Here is a 20,966-nt window from a genome sequence, read left to right on the forward strand (position 1 = left end):
TTAATGTTTTCACAATGAAGCTCTGCAACACTTTCATCACAAACTATGGAGATGTTTTGAAAAAGGCGTTGCTGTTTTTCAGAACCTTTATGGCTTTATTGTCTGGATAAGCCAGCATTCACCTTTTGTGCTTATTTTTTTGGTGGCATTCACTGATTGAATTCTTATTCTGCCAAGTTCTCCCTCTGCTCTGTCACACATTTAACAAAGGCTCCTTCACAGTCAGAGGAAGAGAGGGGAGGAGGGACTGGAAAGAAGGAATGAAAGTAGAGAGAAATTGAAGGATATTGCGTGACATTGGAGGGGGGTCGGTGAAAATGGACATAGGAAGCTGGTGGAAAAAGAAAGACACTGCAATAGCCAAACTGAAGCACTCCAAGCGGCAGGAAACTTGGGCCTTTTTAAATTCAAAGCACACGGTATATCCTGAGATTACTGACTAGAAATGTCAGCAAGGAGAAAGAAAGCATTCACGAGCAAGAAGCTGGCACTCAGAGAGAAAAGGAAATTGAGAGAGAAGAGAGGAAATAGAATGAGATGTGAAATAGTGTGTAAAAGGTGTGGATAGAGGGATGCAAAAGTAAAAGAAAGGTTGAAGGGATGGAAAGAAGAAACAAAAAGGTTAGAGAAAAAGCTCGAGAGAGGCAGAGTGGGCTGTACTGTACCCAGAGGTTGGATGAGGGGAGTGAACGGGAAAGAGAGAGGGAAAAGTGAGAGAGGAGAGGGATTGTTTTCTGAGATCCAAGTGGCCAAGAGTGGAAGAGAGGAATCACTCAAGATGTAATCTGGAGGAAAATATTACTGTCACACATGCTCACATCCACAGATATCTGTTAAGCATGAGGGCAATTTTGGAAATCAGAGGAGAGTGAGCAGGGCTGTTGTGCGAGTGTGTCCATGTGCCTTCAGCATGAAGCATGGTTGAGAGTGGGCAGAGGAACTCCTGCACTACCTGTGTGTGGAATAAAAAAAAAAAAATTATTCAGGCAGTTCACGTCTGACCTCCAACTGACTGTGTAACCATTTTTACCCTCAGCTCTTTGGGAAAGGGTTGGTTCTCTGCCCTACATTTCACAGCCTTCTCCATTTGTTGTGAGGTGCAGCATAGGCCCCATTCATTTTGATTTATTTCTGCCACGTCAAAAATCAAAGGTTACCACATGGGATGGACAAACACCTTTTGTTTTACATAGTAATTTCACTGATGCTCTGCTTTGGCCACCACAAAAAAAACTAAAGCTATTGCCTAGGCTTTTATTTTTTATTTTATAACTTGTATTCTTGTAAAACTAAATGCAAGATACATACTGTGTTTCCAGGATTTTTTAAAATGTAGTCTTCTTGATAATGACCATTTGGTGTCAGTCTGCTTGAAACAAAGACAGGTCATTCAGTTGATGCTGGATTCCAACACTTGGGAAGGAAGATTCTTTGAGAAGTGACGTCCGTTTCCCCATTGATATTTTCCCCCTTACCATAACCTGGACCTAAACTTATCCCAAGCCCTAACCAATTGTGTTTTATGATGTTTAACCTGACCCCAGTGTTACCCAGCTATCTCTGCCTTCTCTGTGCTAAACCAGTGGAATCTAGGGATTACCTTATGAATGGCAACATTCAAAGGCAGGGTGAAAAGCCTGCTCTTATAACTGTTGGTTGTTCAAAGAGGGATAATGAAGTACACCTTCAGACAATGTTTCCTCAAATACATTCATTTCATGCAGAGAGATTTTAAACATTTTCTTCTTTTAAAAAATACGGTGCACTCTGATAGTGCTGGCAGGCAGAACCAAAGTATAGACAGAGCTCAGGCAGATGCTAAAACAAACAGTTGAGAAAACTTGGAAAAATGCAAAAATGATAGGAATCAAGAGAACTGCACACCTCAGATCACATCAGCACTGGAAAATGAGAGGAACAGCACTACATTATATATAACGTGTTATAGGCAGGGCTTCAATAATTCTGGGGCTATAGCTACATTCTCACTTTATTTGAGTTACATTGTTTCATGCATTAAATTAAGTGACATTTCATAGGATATGCTCAGTACTCCCTCTTAAAGTTGTAGTACAGGTTGGTACAAAGAGAATTTCTTTTAGAAATGCTTGCATCCTTCCCCTCTGTCAAGAAATACCAGTAAAATACATGATGTTATCATCACTGCATTACACTTGATACATTATAGAATGTGTTTGTGACCAGAAGACAGTCAAGGTCATTTCAATTCCTGAGGCATGTTTTAAAAATCAGTAATTAAAAGAAACATGATCCTCTTTCTGTGTGTAGTTGCAGAGAGTGGGTTGTTTTTAAGGAGACTCCTTCTTTCACTGTTTAATTAGCAAAAACTCATAAGAGCAGCTGCAATAATTGCATTGGTGGCTGCCCGTAGCCCATTACGTGACACAAATTCAACGTCCTATCAAATCAGAGGAAGTTTATACTCTATTTCCATTTAATTATTTTCCCACAACCAATCACTATTCTTATTTTGCTTATTTTCATCTGTGTTTGGAGAACATGCACCAGAGATGAGACAAAAGGGGCTCAGTAAAAGAGAAATTAAGCAATACCAATATTCAACTAAACAGAATAATACACGGATTATAATGTCATGATCTTATGCAGCAAATGTGGAGGGGGAAGGATCATAGAGCCTCTAGAAGAGAGTCCACTTCAAGGATAGCTGTGGTCTGTGCTGTTGTTTGATGCTGTGGGTGAGAGGGAGAACAAAGACAAAGCACACATGATGTGAACAGAGCTGTTATCTGAGGATGAGCTTAAGTGTATTGAACTTGTTTCTGAGCCAAGCCAGAACCAACAAAACCATCCCAAAGGCACCGGTGGAAATTCATACACCCCCAAGTGGTATCAGAGGGCACCGAACACAGGCACAGTCTCCTGTTTCCACGTCACAGGACGTGAACTTTAACAAAGGCATACATTATAAACAAATCTAATCAAATTAGTGGATTTTCATATCCTCTTTATGAGGGATGAAGGGAGTAAATAAATACGAATCTTTTGTATCAAGTTCAGTTTTGGTTAACTCAGAAGGCAAATTGCAAATCAAGGTCAGCCATCATAACTTCACTGATCTTCAAAAATATCTGCAATCCAAAACGGAGGTAGCTCTGTTTAGCTAGCTGTTTAGCTGTGGTGCACCATTCGCTTTTATCTGACCTTCCTCTCTCAAAGTATAAACTGCATCCAAGTTTTCAAGTAGATGCTTTGGTGTTTGCAATCATACTGCATGTTGTGAAAAAAAGCTTGTATTTTATGGTACTTGATCACAAGAGCGGCTAATACCAGAGACCCAGTGCATGCTGAACACTGAAAATTCAATTCCCTAGTAAACTAGCGGATGGGTGGGGGGAAATTACATCTATGAACATGAGCAGAACAATTGAGCATGATGAAAATTAAAGGGCATCAGCCAACACAGGTTTAAATTTACTGCCTCTGTAGCTGTGAAAGGGGCTTTTATTAGTGCGTGCGTCATGACACATCACTGGGGGGCTGTAGGGAAGAGATTGCATCGTAACCAACTTTACTACAGTGAAATATAGATAATTCCCAAACACAGCTCTGACTTTAAATTACCTGTGTGTGCAGGCATGAGTGGGTTTGACCATGTCTGCACCAAACATATATGGGTACCTGTGTTTAAAGTCTCTAGGCCCTAGAATCCATAAATGGCACCCTGTACATCACACTTAGTTATTTTCCATGCCTCCTTTTCACACATGCCAACCAGGGCTAAGCAACCATTGTAAGAGGCAAAGGTCTGCAGGCTGTTTGATAGCAGATTAGGTTGGTGTGTCTGACATGGGACCAGGCCACACAGGAGGCAGTCACATGCTGAATTTACACACACAGTCACAGTCAGAGGGAGAAAAACATATGCAACCACAGTCTGAAAGAAATTCTACACAAACCTAGGTGAAGCCAGCCCCTCTGACCTCTGTTGCTGAAAGCTGGTAACAACTGGGTTGAATATTTCAGCATAACAACTAATAGAAAATAAAGTATTGCCCTAAACAAATAAGGTTCTGTTCATGAGATTCAAGCCGTGTGTAGTTTCAGTCCACAGGCACTGAACTGCATCACAGCTGGCAAGGGGTTGGAATTTGAGGAAATGTGCTATCTGTAAGTTTGGTAGCAGCTGGGGTCAGTCATGACCACTCTTATCATCACCATCAGGGGAGTCTGCATGTTCTGATGGGAACAGTTTTCAGTAGAGCTGCTCAAAAGCTGCTCCCAAGGTGAACTCACTGCCCTTATGGTTGAGGTGCAGAACTGGCACAAGCAGATACCTGTCATCTTCAAGACACAAAACTAAACCTTTGATTCCACCGTCCTGACACCCAATCATGGTTCACCTGCAAATACAGTATATGCAGATTTTATGAGTGTGGTGAGAAACTAGTTTCACAACTGTCAGAACTAACCTTTTGGCAACCGGGAGTGGGAGCCACAGTTTTATCTGTTGACAGAATATACGCTCGAGTGACCAGTTTGTAGATACAAATCAGACTCTGCAGCTTCTTTACATCATTTATTTATTTACCACACAATGCTAGTTTAAATGAGTATTACATTTGGCTCCCTGAGTGCTAACTGTTAGCCTACCGCTAATAACCCTGTCTCCTGGCCTGTTACTAGATTGTTTTCAATCAGCTGAAGAAATAAAGATATACAGGTATATTATCAAACTCTCAGCCAGAGCATAAATACAGCATTTTGCACATTTTGCCTAACAAAATTTGACAGTGTGAACACATGTAACAATACTAACTTTATAAAACCACTACAGCTATGTTGGCCACCAGTTACAGCTGATATTATACAAGATGCTAACCACATTTACTATTCTGAAATGTCTGCCAATTTTGGTGAACAGCAGACTCCTCATCAGAGTCTGGTTCTGAATGAGGCTCCAACATATATGCTCGAATCTCTCCCATATTCCCTCCTGTGATCCTATCCTTGTACCTGGCGATTTCACCAGTCTACCCGGGGGGAAGCAGCCATGCAATGTAATTGCAATGTCTGGGCTTGTTAGCATATATATGAATATTCATCTACTTTATCTCAGAATTCTCAATGAAAGACAAAGACCAGACATATTGTCAGGCCATTTTCACAGGTTTACTGAACTTTTTGTGTGGAAATATATTGTTACACAATATATTTTTCATTGTAGGGTATTTTTATATGCCTTAAAACGTCTCCGGAGGGGATCTTCAATTTAACATGAGAGGAGATAATACTTTTGCTTAACCTGGTGTGGTGGCCCAAGGGGAACACAGAACACAGCGGTATAGACAGTTTATGAGGAGACTGGGACAACCACAAATCATTCACACTTCCTATGGAGCAGTCAATTATTCAAATCCCATCCACATATAAAAGTATGGTATACATGATTATAAAAATCACAAGCCTGTACACCAAGAGCATGGTCTTCTGAGTGCAAAGTACACAAGTGCTTGACATCAAAAATTGCACTATGGTACCTAAAAATAACTAACACACCCCCAAAGACCTAACAGTGGAATTCATGGCAAGTCAATAAAAAATAACCTTGTGGAGGTGAGAACACAGCTTGTTTGTAAATCCAGTAAAAACACCTCTTCACTAATATTCTGACTGTGCGTCATAAGAGAATGGAAGCACCAAGTATTATGCATCTTTTGACAACAAATGACACATTTGTAATTTAAATTCATGAATGTTAATTCTTCAGTCACACTCAGAAAGATTTGCTGACTCAAACGCTTTTGACCTTTTGAAGTCATTTACTCATTTAAAACTAAGCTGAATCCATGACTGAAGGTTGTTCTAAAATCCACTTGATCTGAATAACTGTTGAAAATTTTTTCACATTAGTAATGTGAACAGATATGTTACAGGAAAACTACAAACACAACCTGCAACAGTATATCTTAGTTTAGTGCTGTGCCCGTTGGCACTTTGGCACTAGATGTTCATTATTCTCCTAATCTGTCCACTTTCTGTCACTAAAAATTTTGACTGAAGATAATGTCTTGGATAGGAAACCTATTCCCATTATTAAATTTAGATATGAAACTCAATTAAAGGATATGGGGGATATTTAATAAATTTGTCACAAATTACCTTCAGGTGTGGAAAATATTGCAGCAGCAGTTTGTTATTTAGCAGCATATTTACCAACACTGATGATGTAAATGAGTACAGACACAGCTGTGTTAATTTGAATACACTTAGGATCTGCTGCCTGTTCCACCTGTATGGACCTAAGTTTACAGCAACCAAATTTTAATATGGTTGAAGACATCAACAAATACATTTTTGACCTGCAATCACAAGTCTCCTGCCAATCAAATCATATTGTATTTCATTCAGTAACTGACCTGCAAGCCTGTAAAAGTGCCTTACATTCTCCTCTGGTGAGTGATGAGATTAACAAACCCCTTCTCCTTCCTCAAATGTGTTCTTAACTCCAATGAGATCTCAGATGACTAACAGCTGCCACGCTGACAGCAGGGGCGCAAATATTACACCTGCTTTCTCCTGATGTTAAATTTCAGCTGCAGTTCCCTCTGACTCAGCGGTGGTAAAGCAGATCCTGAGGGTATTTGTATAAATTTACATTCCCTCCTCCTTTAGTTTTGCATTCCTGAACGGGAACGCCTTAAAATACATATTGCATGAGACCCAGCATGCAAATTCCTGCGGTGCTGCGTTTCTTCTGCTTCTTCACCACAAACCCCCACTGCCACTCCTTAGTAAATATGAACACACAGCAAATCCACTGTTTAGTGATGAGCTACAAAGCCTTAGTAAACATGTCCCGTGATTGGTCATTTTCTGTATTAATAAATCTTACACATGCACAGTTGCTTACTTCAGATGCTGTAGAAACTTATGGCCATTTGGAACTTTTGGGGCAACATGTTTGCTGTAACACATACGCAGGTCTTGTGTTTCGTAATAAAGAAACATCACCTGGTGCAGTGACATGTTTCACTGAAGTGTCTTTAGTTGTTTTTGAACAACAACAAATGTCTGTGGCACAGACAAATGTGCTAAGCCAGGCTGGAGACTGACAGACATTCACTATGACTAGAGGCAATTCACAGTTTGTTTTAGTCCCTGTATGGAGAGTGTTGAAAATACTACTAATATAGGAAATTACAGACCTTATGCTTTAAGCAAACAAAAATAACAACTGTATTTTTGTGCCACAATACATTTCACAATTGCAATTTCAGGAGCATGCAAACTGGGTCATCCTCTCCAAGGTTACACAGGACCAGTGTAACATTTACATCTAGTGTCTATAATGTATCTCTGAAAGGAACAAGTCTCCCTTCTAACAAGTTCTGTTTGTACAACACTGACACAAGGTGACTACAAAAACAGAAAAGCTAACCGCTGCGCTTCGATGGCTGTGATCATATTGCACAGGAGAAAAAGCTGCAGCTGTCTCCAAGAAAATGACCTCTGTGTGCTCTCTTTGATACCGTGTACTTTCTCTCTCTCTCTCTCTCTCTCTCACACACTCACACACACACACACACACACATACAGTTCACACATGGTCTGGTGGTGCTGCTGATGTTGGCACATTTTGTGCTCTGGGACAAGAGCTGTTTCGCTGGCAGTGATTATCACTTTATCCGTCCCTTGAAAACACCAGCCAACATCACCCTGCATACCAATAGACTACAACAACCAGAGGGAGATAAAGAGGAAGAGGGGAAAGGACTGAAGAACAGAATGAGAGATGAAGGGGGGATAGGGGAAAAAGAGAAATTAGGAACTTAGCAGGCCTCAACAATATGGCTATTTAAGCTTATTAAAGACTCTTTAAAGCTTAAATTCAAGTAAGACAATTATGTATATGGTCAAGAAATATGTTTTAACAAACAAATTACTCCAAAATATGAAATACTGTCAGTATGAGTAACATGTTTGTGACTTGAGAGCTAATTTGTCGGGTCAATTACTTTGACCTGCTAGAATCACTTTCATTTTTGTGTGGCGTGTTTTCTGTTATGTTTTTCCCCTTTCTTCCATTACCAATCTGTTTCGTGTTGACTTTAATTACGCAAAAGCAGCGCCGCACCACAACATCATATTTAGTTTTAGCCGAGAGAGTGATTTAGAGAGAGAGACAGAGATTTCAAAGACTTTTTTGGTTTTACAAGAGAAATGATAAAGACTAAGTGGTTGGTTAGGCAAATGTGCATTTGGTTAGCCGACCCCACATTTGTAGGAGAATGGCGCACAGCTGCTTCCTTGAGCTTTGTACAGTATGTGATCCTCAGGGGCTGTCACCCACGCAGTGGAGGGGATTGTCCCGAATGGCCTCTTTTTATTCCCAATATCTCCTTTCTTTACATTTATGATTATCAGTGCTGTTGAGCATTGCAGACATGTTTTATTTTACATTTTACACCAAAACAAAAGCTTTTTAATTAGCTAACTAAGCTCACCAAACTCGTTATGCTTTTTATTGTAAGAAAGCTATGGAATTTTTGAACAAAATAGCAAAATAATAGAGTCACTGTGCAGTTCAGTGAGCCACAACTTTCTGGCAACTCAGCACCTAGGTCATTCATACCACAATTTTGTTAAGTACATAGGATCACACTGAGCTATAATTCTGGTTTGTCAGTTCATTACAGAGAGATAGAATTCAGCATGTTGGCCTTTCCCTGAAGGCACACAGGTCTGTGAAAGGTACAAGTCCTTTCAGGGGAGAACGACTGTAGCGGTATTAGACTGGAGATGAAGAGGAGTTGAATCTGCAGAAGTTAACATTCACAGCCATATTGATGGGTTTCTGATGTGTCAGACGAGGAATGAATGAGTCACAGTCCGCAGTCTGAGGAGAGTTGATAAGACCTGATGGAAGACCTGCTTTTTCTATTGGGAGCAGATGGAGATGGAACAAAATGTATGGCACACACACACACACACACATAGAAAAACCTGCCCATACAGGACATGCACACAATGCAGAAGCAGTGTTAGACAAATCAAGATGATTTGAGTGAATTCAAATATCACTGTAACAACATGGGGAGATCCTATTTGTCACAGAAATAAAAATGTACAAATATTTTTTTATTCAATTACTATAAATATTTGTGAAAAGAACAAAAAAAACTGGAAATATTCAGCTTTGAATATCTAGAAAAAAACATTGTAAAAACTATTACCTCAACAGATGCCATAAACCTTCAACAATAAAGCACAACAATCACAAACATATTCATTCCCTTTTTTAGATGGATGATGTTGCTCAAAAACAAACAACACAACAGATGAAGTTGTTATGTACCATAATGGGAGGACTGGTTGCATTTGGAGACGTGTGGAGGGGGTTTTTGGAACTGGTGTTATACAGGAACACTTTTGCCAATTCAATCCTTCATATTGGCAGCAGGAAAGGATCATGACCAAACTATTCAAATTTCTTCCTATGTTGAATGGTAAGAAGAACTGGGACAGCTTGATGCCATATGTGAGTGCCTGGATGTGTGCTATGGTCTTCAAGCCAGCAAAGAATTGACTGTTTAAACATGACTGAACATCTCCACTGAAGTGAAATTGCTCCAGAACAAACTTTAGGCAAGCACGTTCGACCAGTTTATACACTTCTTATTGTAAAACGAAAACAAAAATTCATTCCTATATTATTTATCTGTTAGGGCAACACACTGCACATCCAAAAACACATAAAAGTCAAAGCTCAAACATTTCCTGTGCATTTTCCTAATGTTTGTTCTTTGGCTTTGGTACGTGCTTTGTCCCTTGGTTCCACCGTATTCTTCAGTATCTTATGAAAACGAAGGATGCTGACAGATGACAGAAATAAGACAGCAAGATTGCAGTTAAACACAAAACAACTATCTCAAAGATACTCTGTCACACTGTACTGTATGATGTCCTGTGTTCAGGATGTGCGTTCCAGTCAACAACAAATCCAGCACGATCTAAGTTAAATTTTTACACACAAAATAACACAGGAAAGCAGCTCAAGAGCCAGAGTAAATAACGAATACCCTGCAGCTGTCACGATCACTCATGATATTAGTAGTTACTCAAGTCAGTCTGAGTGCTGCTGTTACCCACTGTTCAGTTAGCTTACAGTGTCTTCAAATAATCAGGTTTCACGAAGACTCACATTTGCGACTAGCAAAGGGAAACACGTTGTGTCTATTTTTGTATTTTATGATGGTCTGATCCCGACAAAAGCAGCTGGAGGTAAAGAGGGTGATGCGTTCAACAGCCTGCGTGCGCCTGCGGACGGCATTCTGTTTTCATCCAGTACCTAAAATCTGTCCGTGGCTACTGCTATTCAGTGCACACCCAGCAAGCAAGCACAGCTTTGTGAGTGAGATGCACCTGACTCCTGCATCCTGCAGTAGAGTTGCTGGGCAGTGCGAGAAACTTCTGTGATACACAGAGCATAAAGCAGAGAAGCCAAGCCCTGTGCAAAGGCTGCAGCTGCATCAACAATTACTCCACAATTACTTCCTCTATCTGTGTGTCATGGTACTTAATGACAGTTGAGAAAACACTGAATGGCAAGAGTGCCACATGTTTATATAGCTGGAATGGATCTCGCTGTAATTTATTTTCCCCCTAGGGCACATGTATGTCAGAATTAAACTTGCCAAATCCATCAAAGCAATGGCAAAACCCCAGATTTGTTGGTTGCCAACAATTTCAGTTGTGATGAAATTATAAAATGAAATCTTAACAATGACTGTGGCAATTTTATTTCATTTTAATGCTGACACAGACAAACTATTATCATTGTTTTGGGGGCATGAATATCATGTGGAAAAATCCGATGCCACTTGTGTTGGAAAACACTGTGTAAAAACTTTTATACTCTCCAACAAGTGATGTGGTGCTGAATTAGTGCAGATGGCAGCCATCACCATTATCATCATATCTGTAATCACAGTGAAGGCTCTGGGGTGTTATTTTTGAACTGTGCATAGTCTTTATCTTAGTGGGAAAGTGGCACAATGACACTCTGTGTCTGCTTGGTTAAACCACATAATATAGTATAAAACTCTACACTAGAATTACTGTTGTGGCATCAATAAATGAAAAATTTGTTTTTTTGATCAATTATTAATATGTAGTTTTGCTTACAACATTTTCTTACTACACACTTTACACCTGGTCGTATGTTGCTCAAGGGCATGATTACGTTAGACAGTACTATATTATGGTATGCTATGTTTTGTTATCCCATATGTTATGTTATACCCAGTGTTGGACATGCTACTTGCTAACTGTAATTATCCATATATTACTCATTTAGAAGTAATTACATGCTAATTATCCTGCAGCAAAAGTAACACGGAATTCAAACAATGCATTACTCATTGCTTTACTTTGTTACTCAGCTATAAACTGCATCAATCAGCCATAACAATATGACCACCTGCCTAATATTGTGTAGATCCCCCCTTATGATGCCAGAACAACTCTGAACTGTCAAGGTATGGACTCCACAAGACCTCTGAAGGTGTCCTCTGGTATCTGGCACCAAAACATCAGCAGCAGAGCCTTTGAGTCCTGTAAGTTGCGAGGGGGGACCTCCACAGGTTGGGCTTGTTTGTCCAGCACTTCCCAAAGATGCTCGACTGGATTGAGAACTGGGGAATTTTGGAGGCCAAGTCAACACCTTAAATTTGTTGCAATCCTCAAACTATTCCTGAACCACTTCTTCAGGGTGGCAGGGTGCATTATCCTGCAGAAGGAGGCCACTGCCATTAGGGAATACTGTTACCATGAAGGGGTGTACTTGGTCTGCAGCAATGTTTAGGTGGGTGGTACGTGTCAAAGTAATATCCACATGAATGTTAGGTTTCACAGCAGAGCACTATCCAGAGCACTGCTCCTGCTGGCTTGTTCCCATAGTGCATCCGGGTGCCATCTCTTCCCTAGACGAGCAACACACACGCACCCAGCAGTCCACATAATGTAAAAGAAAATGTGATTCCTCAGACTGCACCACCTTACTCCATTGCTCTGTGGTCTAGTTCTGATGCTCATCTGCCCATTATACTGTAGGTGCTTTCTTTTGGTTGACAGGGGTCAGCATGGCTACTCTGACCAGTCCGCAACTACACAGCCCCCAGAAAGCTGTGATACCCTGTGTGTTCTGACACCTTTCTAACAGAACCAACATTATGTTGTCCAGTAACCTGTGGTACAGTAAGCTCTTCTGTAGGATCAGACAACACAGGCTAGCCTTCACTCCCCATGTGCATCAGTGACCCTGTCGACGGTTCACTGTTTGTCCTTTCATTGACACTGTTGGTAGGTACTGACCACTGCAGACCGGGAACACCCAACAGGACCTGAAATTTGGGAGATGCTCTGACCCAGTCATCAGCCATCACAGTTTGGCCCTTGTCAAAGACACTCAGGTCCTTATACTTGCCCATTTTTCCTTCTTCCAACACTTCAACTTTAAGGACTGCCTAATATACCCCGCACACTGACAGGTGCCATTGTAACGCTATAGTCAGTGTTATTCACCTCACCTGTCAGTGGTCATAATGTTACGGCTGACAGGTGTATGTCAGAGGTGCCTTTAAACTACACCTCACCCTCCACACATACACACACACACACACACGTTACACTGTTTGTATTTAACACCTGTAAAAAAAAAAATTAAAAAAGAAAACAGGACATTGTAATTTATTGATTTTTTTGCACATGCTCTTGATTAACATTTTAACATTTAAGCAGGCCTGTAGGGGTTAGTTCCCACTGATAGAGGGCAATAAAAAGCAATATTATGGTAATTAGGCCTAAATATTTTATTTAAAGCAATGTTAGCTTAGAAAAAACTCTGGCCCTTCGGCAAATATAGTTGATGACCCCCTGATGTGAAGGATGTAGTTCTTTAAAATATTGACATGACATGTTTGTGTGTGCTGACATCAACACGAACACACAAAAAGAAGGTATATGCATACTACAGAAGACCTCTCCTCATTCCTCTTTATTCCTATACCCACCTCCAGCAGGTTCAGATATGCAAACACCTCTTGTGCCTCAGGGATTATGACATGATTTAGAGACGTTTCTTCTCAAAACACATGCTTTATTTTGCAGGTAAATACTTACAGCTTCCGTACAATCCATAAAACTATGGTCAGCAACTGAATGCGACTGCAAGCGAAGGTGCAATAGTATGATGGAAATGATAGTGCAATGCAATGAATCAATAAAAACTGAATGAGAAAGCTGACATGCATGGATGGCAAAGTGCATTTGTGTATTTGTGCATGTCTGCGTGTGAGTAAATAAAGTGAGACATGTCGATGTTTGAATACATTTGTGCATAAATTTGTGGACAGCAGAATGTGTGTGTCAGTCTGTTTCATCTTCGTGACATGGTGCTGCATTGTATATGATGTAGTTAGTGATTAGGGAGACATCCAATTATTAGGGTTGTGAAATATTCTGTCTCAATGGTTATTCCAGTACTGTCTCCATCCTGCCTTATTATTACACCAGCTGTATATGTGATTAGGTGTGTGCATGTGGAAAAGAGAGGGAACGAGGTGGAATGAGACAGAGAGAATGAGTACATTATATGTGTGTGTTCAGAAAAAATGACATCTAATGAGGAAACTCCATCCATTATCTGTACCCCTTATTCTAATGAGGGTCACGGGGGGGTTTGGTGCAAGAGCCTCTCCCAGCTGACATTGAGCGAGAGGCGAGGTGCACCCTGGACAGGTCACCAGTCTATCACAAGGCTGACAGAGACAGACAACCACACACACCCACGTTCAAGGGACAATTTAGAGTTGCCAGTCAACCTAGGCTGCATGTCTTTGGACTGTGGAAGGAAGCCAGAGTACCCAGAGAGAACCCACACAGGCAAGGAGAGAACCTGCAAACGCCACACAGAAAAGGAAACAGGTCGGCCTGGGGCTCGAACCCGGAACCTTCTTGCCTTGAGGCAACAACGCTAATCACTGGCCCACCATGCCGCCCACAGAGTAAACTCATTTCTGCTCATTGTAGATTATAGGTGGCAGGCCTGTAGGAGCTGCAGCCAAAGCTGTTGCTGACAGTCCCATGACACATTGCATATGTCTTTGGGGTAACCAGGGTTCTGCCCGTGAAGTGAAAGAAATACATCATGTTTGTGTGAGCACAAACGACTCAGTACAAGTCTGTGTGTGAGAGAGTATTGAATCTGCACCATCGTATCTCACCTACTGAAAAATCCACCATCTGCTCTGCCTGTCACCACTAGAAACAAAGACTAGGGACTGCTCTATGTCAGCAACTTGAGAACTGCTATCTCCAACCATCTGGGAGAGGAAAATGAGAGATGCTATAAGGACCTCTCTAGATGCTGCCACAGAGAAAGAAAGAAAGATTAACAAGTGTCCAGTGTCGAGGTAGACAGAGAGGATGCTCACTGCAGGACGGAGGTGAAACAAGTGTACTTGCATTTACCTTCTAAGAACAGTATATAATGTGTCATACAAAAGTGAGGCACAGGTAGAAACTTAATACAATTTCAATTCAGTTGCATGTTGCTCTTAGATACAACATCAGAGCAAATTAAAATCCAGAGTTCGATTTAATCTGCCTGTAGACTCCATTGTTTTCTTCCTACCTCGCACATAAACACATACCTGCCCCCCAACCCCACCGTTACCAGGCACACACACACACACACAAAGAACAAGTAATGCTGTAGATGTTGTGAAGTTAGTGAAGCATATGAAAATAACATACAGCTACACATGGGAAGTGGAGGACAGAGCCTAACGTTGGGAACACATTTGTCATGTTCTGCAGCAACAGTGCGCATACGATTTGAGTACCGTTTGCGCTTTTGAGATAGCAAAAATTTATAGCACATCAGAACGCAATAAAAAAAAAAAGCTTCTCATGTGTTCGTCTTGAGATATGCGGCCTCTTATCATTTGTGACTGTTGCCTTTAACTTGCCTATATGCAGACTCTGATCATGTTGAGAATTCCACAGCTCTCTGACAACAAAAACCATGCCACGGTAACAGCTGCCTATCGCCGCCAGCCGCCCTGCACACGCCTGATTGGATCTTCTGGTTGACTGGCATAATCCTCCACGATTCCTGTTGGTCATGCGGTAATGGACCCGTGACTGCGCCCCAGTAAAATCCACTGAAGGCGGAGTGCATCGGCTGAGGCGGAGCTCTCCTTGGTATTTAAATGGAGCTGATGCTGAAAGAAGTGAATTACTAGCACGCGCGACAGCCGGAGCGCCTCGTGCGCAGTGCGAGAACAAGTGTGAGAAGAAAGAGAAGGAAGGAGAGCAGAGGACGTGCAGCTCTCTGTACAAATGGACCATAAGGATATTTAACAATTTGCTCGGGGAGCGCACAGGTATCCTCTTTTTCCTCTCGTTAGTTTGCATTTTGCGGTGTGCGTAAAGACACAAGCCTGGCCTTTTATTTACAGTGCCTCCGCTTTCCTCACTCTTTTTAAGCAGCAGCAGCCAGCCTCAGACTATATATCCTTTCTTTCCATGCTTCTTCTGCATAGAAACAGCAGGATCTTTTTACATTCCACTGGGATTAAATATTGACTAATGGATGTGAAAGGATCAAAGGGCAGTGGATCACTGATTGTTAGTGTACTCTCTCTGTATAATAACACAACAAAGCTCTTGTCCCTCTATATGTGTGACCGCAGAGAAGAGTTGAGTGCTTTCTTAGCCTGTTCTCTATCTATTGACCAAATTGATTTAAATGTAGCCAAGCTTTGTGCATGCTGTGTCTTATTCTGTGAAAAGAATTTCCATGACGCTGTATTTTACGCTATTGGCACCCCTCTCTCTATCCCTCCATCTCTGTCCCTTCTCAGCCACCGCAGTCCATGCCTCTGCCTTGCCAGGTCATTGATGGGAAATCAACTGGATCGGATCACCCACCTCAACTACAGCGAGCTGCCCACGGGGGATCCGTCCGGGCTGGAGAAGGACGAGCTTCGAGTCGGCGTCGCCTACTTCTTCTCTGACGACGAGGAGGAGGTGGACGACCGAACTCCGTCCGACTGCGGCTTCACCAAGGACCACAGCCCGGCCGAGGAGGGACCCTTCTCGGTCAGCGAGGTGGAGTACTCTGCGTTCTGTTCACAGGAATGCATCTTCTCCAAGCTGCGGGAGAACGAAGACTTGAATGTGTACTCGGCCAAAACTTTGCTGACTATGTGCAAACCGGGGGACCTGCTAGAGCTGGTGGCCACCGCTCAAGCCCCCCACTGGGCCATCTACGAGCAGGACGACCAAGTCATTCATCTGCACAAGGGCGAGATTCGCAAGGACAGCCTGCTTGAGATCAGCAACGGTCGCCATGGGAGAATAGTCAACAACCGGTACCGGTACCGGCCGCTTCCCCCTGACCTGGTGATGCAAAACGCACTGGGACACCTGGGCCTGAGCAGCGAGGAGATATGCTGGACCAACTCTGAAAGTTTCGCAGCCTGGTGCCGCTTTGGGAAACGAGAGTTCAAAGCTGGAGGGGAGGCGCATTCAGCGGAGCAGCAGTATTTCCTCAAAGTGCATCTGTCCGGCAGCGGGGTGCACACTCTGGTCTTTCGCAGCCTGGAGGACATGATCCGGGAGAGGAGGAGAGTGGACGCAAGTGGAATTCTCAAAGAGCTGTCTTTGGTTAACGGGGGCAAGGAGTGATCAGGGATTCCGTTTGATATCCTCTCCTTAATCCCTTCTCTCCACTCAGCTGCCTCCTTTTGCCAACGCGCACGGACGCACAGTTTTGCGCACACACAAACGTAGTCGCACACACGCATACAGATGCCCACACATGCAAGGACCTGTTGGTTTTGGACTGTCCGTTTGCCACGGATGGACCCTGGGCTGCGCCTGGGCCACGTGCGCTCTGTGGAATTCCATCAAATTGCAGTGTTGAAAACTGGGAGAGAGCAGCCATAGAAACAGACAACGCCCCTTCAGATTAGAATTCGTGCTAGGTGGGACACACGATTTCTACTAAACCCATCGCCCCGAACAATGAAATCACCTTTGTGACCCGCACATAGCGCACACGGCTCGGTTTGGTTCTTTATTTAATTTGTCGGGATAATGGAATTGGCCCCTTCTCTGCATAGGGCGCCTGCTGCGGCAGACCAGACGGTGAGACCTGGAGAGGGAGAGACAGGGGGTGGGGTGGAGGGGGGAGATGAAAGATAGGTTCTGGGATGGCTCTCGAAAAGTCTCCCTTCTATTTTTTTACTGTTAGCTTTAAGAACGGGGACTGACCATAACACAGATCCAAGCCACTAATTCACAGACCTCTAACAGTCCCAGATGGCTACGCTGTTGCCTAAACCAAGCATTGTGACTTGTTGAAGCTCCACTTTTTGCCATATCAAGAGTATTGTCATTTTCACAATGCTGTCATCCTGCTCCACAGCACTGGATGTATGTGTAAATTGTATTCATATACTGATTTCGATTTGAGTCCCTTATTTTTGTATTTAAGTTTAGTGGATTTAACCCTGATCTCTCTTTTGGTTCAAATAAATGGAGGTTGAAATATGAAAATTATCACTTGGTCTAGCAGGTGTTGTTTGGTCACACATACACAATCATACATGCTCTCTTACTCTTTCTCACTCACACACACAAACACATAGGCTGCATACAAAGGAATATATGAATTATTGATGTTCTAGTTCCTCCTGACCTGCCTCCAGCCAAACAAGCTTCATATATCTCCACAGTATTTTGAGGCAGTAAAATGGTCATGGGCATCAAACCCATAAAGGCTTTATGGAAAAATCCACATGGGAGATACACTTGTGTATTTCCTTGTGGGGTTTATGTTGCTGGTATTTAGACATTCACATGTGTTTTTCCTTTTTCACAATAGCAGCAGCAAAGTTATGCTCCCTTCATAGCCCACATTTTACAACTGCAGTGTGAACAAGATGTCCTCCATATAATGCTCATCATGAAGAAACACGTTGTGTTATTATGGCACCTGCATTGTATCTGTCTGCAGTGGCTTTATCCTTGAAGTGAGGTTATTATACCCCTGCTACAAGCCTCAGATGGTGCTTTCATTTTCTCGGGCTTGTGATGTGCTGTAGTATCAGCGAAGGTGGGATCAATCACCTCACCGGTTTAAAGACGCCTGTCTCCCTACGCTTGTCTTCTTACCTTTGCTTATTTGGGTCTGAAAGGACCAGAGAGTAGATACATGGAAATATTTTGCTGTGATGCATCTTTGTTCAGTCTGCCAGCTTGCTACACTTAAGTGTGTAAATGATATATTGCCACTCTACAGCTTGTCTGGTTGAATTTTCACCTATAGGAACTCATGATTTTAGCCTTGGTGTGGTCATAAACAACAGGGCTGAAGCTGACTGGGAGGAAAGGCACAGTAGACAAAGAGGTTTTGTTTGTGTGGTTGTGTGTGCGAAAAAGAGGGATGCAGGAAAATCCACATGCATGCATGCTGGGATTTACTGTGTGTGTTCATCTCTAAAGGGACTGAATGTGTTCGCTGTAGGTGATGGTTGTTGTCCTGACATGTTCAATCAGACACAGGTCGCCCATCCACTTCCTATGCGTGTGCACATGTTTACACTTGGGTATGTTTCATGGCAAATACAGACTAATCAGGCTGTGAATCTTGCAAATGTGCTTTGAGAACATTTCTACAGCTACTGGGCCAAAAATGTGGTTCTGGTGGTTTTGCTGTGTAATGATACATTTCCTCTTTTGTTTCCTCCCTTCATTCTAATTCTCTTCAGCTTTCATTGGCCAGTATTTCTCCACTATTGTTGTGTATTGATTTACTCTCCTCACCTCTAATTGTTTTGCCAAAGCCCAAAATCAGAGTGTTTCCAGTCCATGCAAAATGGCATTAAAATCTGCTCATTTCAAACACTGGCAAAAATGGAAACTGTCTTGATGATGTTTCAAATTAGAAATTAGCATTTTAGCCAGAATTTGAACACATTTCAAAAAAATCCAAACATGTTTCAGGTGGATTTAGATGAACAACCTTATCCTGTTTTCTATGCTCCTGCTGTCTCCTGTTTTACACACAGATCATCTTGCCTGCTCATTTTGAACAGACGATGTTAGATTGAGGTTGCCTCAGGTGGGTGATTGTGTGTGTGTGAGAGTGTGTCACACATCCCCTGTGAGTTTGAGAAGTCAGGGTACTAGGGCAGCTAGTGCTATGGTTTGTATGTGTGTTTGTGGTCTGTGACGAATAGGCCTCTGTGTGTGTGTGTGTGTGGGGTGAGGTGGGGGGTTAGCTCTGGGCAGATAATGTACACCACATTGTTAGCTCGAGGACAGGCTTCTGCCATCTGACATGATATTATATGTGTGTGCTCATCCGCTCTATATATTGTGTATAAGTGTGTGAAAGTGTGAGACCTAACTCCCAAAGCTGAGTGTCAGCTTGTGTGTGTGCTCATGGACAACTCAGAGTATACATATATAAATATGTATATATATCCTCCATATGATGCGTGCATGTATATTCATGAACAGCTGCATCTTTGTATCCATCAGCGACAGTGTGAAAGTCAATGCTGTTACTAGGGAAACTCCAGTCGCTGTATATCCACTGAGGTCTTGTGTCTGCATTTATATGTGTGTGACCGTGCAAACCCTCCACGGCTCCAAGCCCGTTGCTAGCCTTAACAGCAACTCATGTAAGACAAACATACAACAAAATCTTGCTCTCTCTCGCTTTCACACAACACACACGCACAGACTCGCTAGGGACCGGCAATTGTTCCTTTGAGCAGTGACATGGCTGGATTCAATTCACACTTGGCTTTGTCTTCAGCGTGTGTGCATCTGGACAAAGCAGATCTCAGCTAGGATGCTGTCAGCTAAATCAGTGGTCTCAGAGGGGATGTTCTGGGAAGGAGGGAACAAGGCAGAATATCCTGGCGGCACGACGCCTTTAAGAGGATCTCCCTCTAATCTAGACACTGGCCTTGACTCCCAGTAGGGCTGAATGTCTTGTTTTCCTCTTCCACTGTTCTTTAGGACAGGCACTTTGTTCAACAACAATGACTACACAGCTGGTGAAGTAAATGAAGCAGCAGTAAATGGGGTTCGTGCTGTTAAACCGTTGGTAACAGTGGTTTTCTCCAAACATCTGTTGGAAAATGTGTGTATTCAACACATGCGGAATTTCTATGTTTCAGTGACACTGACATTTAAAATTGAATTACATGGCCAACCAAACCTGTTTCTTCAGCGCTGTCAAAACGTTTTCCTTGTGTGAGACAGACAGCTGTTGGTGCTCGACTCCCAACCTGAGGTCTGGGTCCTTAAACCTAAATGCAGCATCACCGTCTCTCATGACAGCATCAGTGGAATAACTCCAACAATGTTCTTGCACACCAGTTTGTTTCTTTGTCCTGTCCAAAACATTTAAGAATGTTAAAAATTAATGCTACTGACATATATACAGTGGGTACGGAAAGTATTCAGACCCCCTTAAATTTTTCACTTATATTGCAGCCATATGCTAAAATCATTTAAGTTCATTTTTTCCTCAATGTACACACAGCACCCCATATTGACAGAAAAACACAGAATTTTTGACATTTTTGCAGATTTATTAATAAAGAAAAACTGAAATATCACATGGTCATAAGTATTCAGACCCTTTGCTCAGTATTTAGTAGAAGCACCCTTTTGAGCTAATACAGCCATGAGTCTTTTTGGGAATGATGCAACAAGTTTTTCACACCTGCATTTGGGGATCCTCTGCCATTCCTCCTTGCAGATCCTCTCCAGTTCTGTCAGGTTGGATGGTAAACATTGGTGGACAGCCATTTTCAGGTCTCTCCAGAGATGCTCAATTGGGTTTAAGTCAGGGCTCTGGCTGGGCCATTCAAGAACAGTCACGGAGTTGTTGTGAA

The 20,966-nt window shown here is 42.3% G+C and overlaps 1 protein-coding gene and 1 long non-coding RNA gene across 2 annotated transcripts in view; one reads left to right on the forward strand and one right to left on the reverse strand.

The window, feature by feature from the left end:
* Positions 1-20,966, reverse strand: part of LOC109973829 (uncharacterized) — an 84,540-nt gene that overhangs the window by 44,745 nt on the left and 18,829 nt on the right. The gene's annotated exons all lie outside the window — the stretch shown is intronic.
* Positions 15,284-17,820, forward strand: lratd1 (LRAT domain containing 1). The gene is made up of 2 exons (XM_020623654.1): positions 15,284-15,428; positions 15,909-17,820. Exon 2 carries the CDS (start codon positions 15,946-15,948, stop codon positions 16,732-16,734), a length of 789 nt encoding a protein of 262 aa, XP_020479310.1. The 5' UTR covers positions 15,284-15,428; positions 15,909-15,945; the 3' UTR covers positions 16,735-17,820.

This window comes from Monopterus albus, unplaced genomic scaffold (genome assembly GCF_001952655.1).
Source record: "Monopterus albus unplaced genomic scaffold, M_albus_1.0 scaffold307.1, whole genome shotgun sequence".
NCBI lineage: Eukaryota > Metazoa > Chordata > Actinopteri > Synbranchiformes > Synbranchidae > Monopterus > Monopterus albus.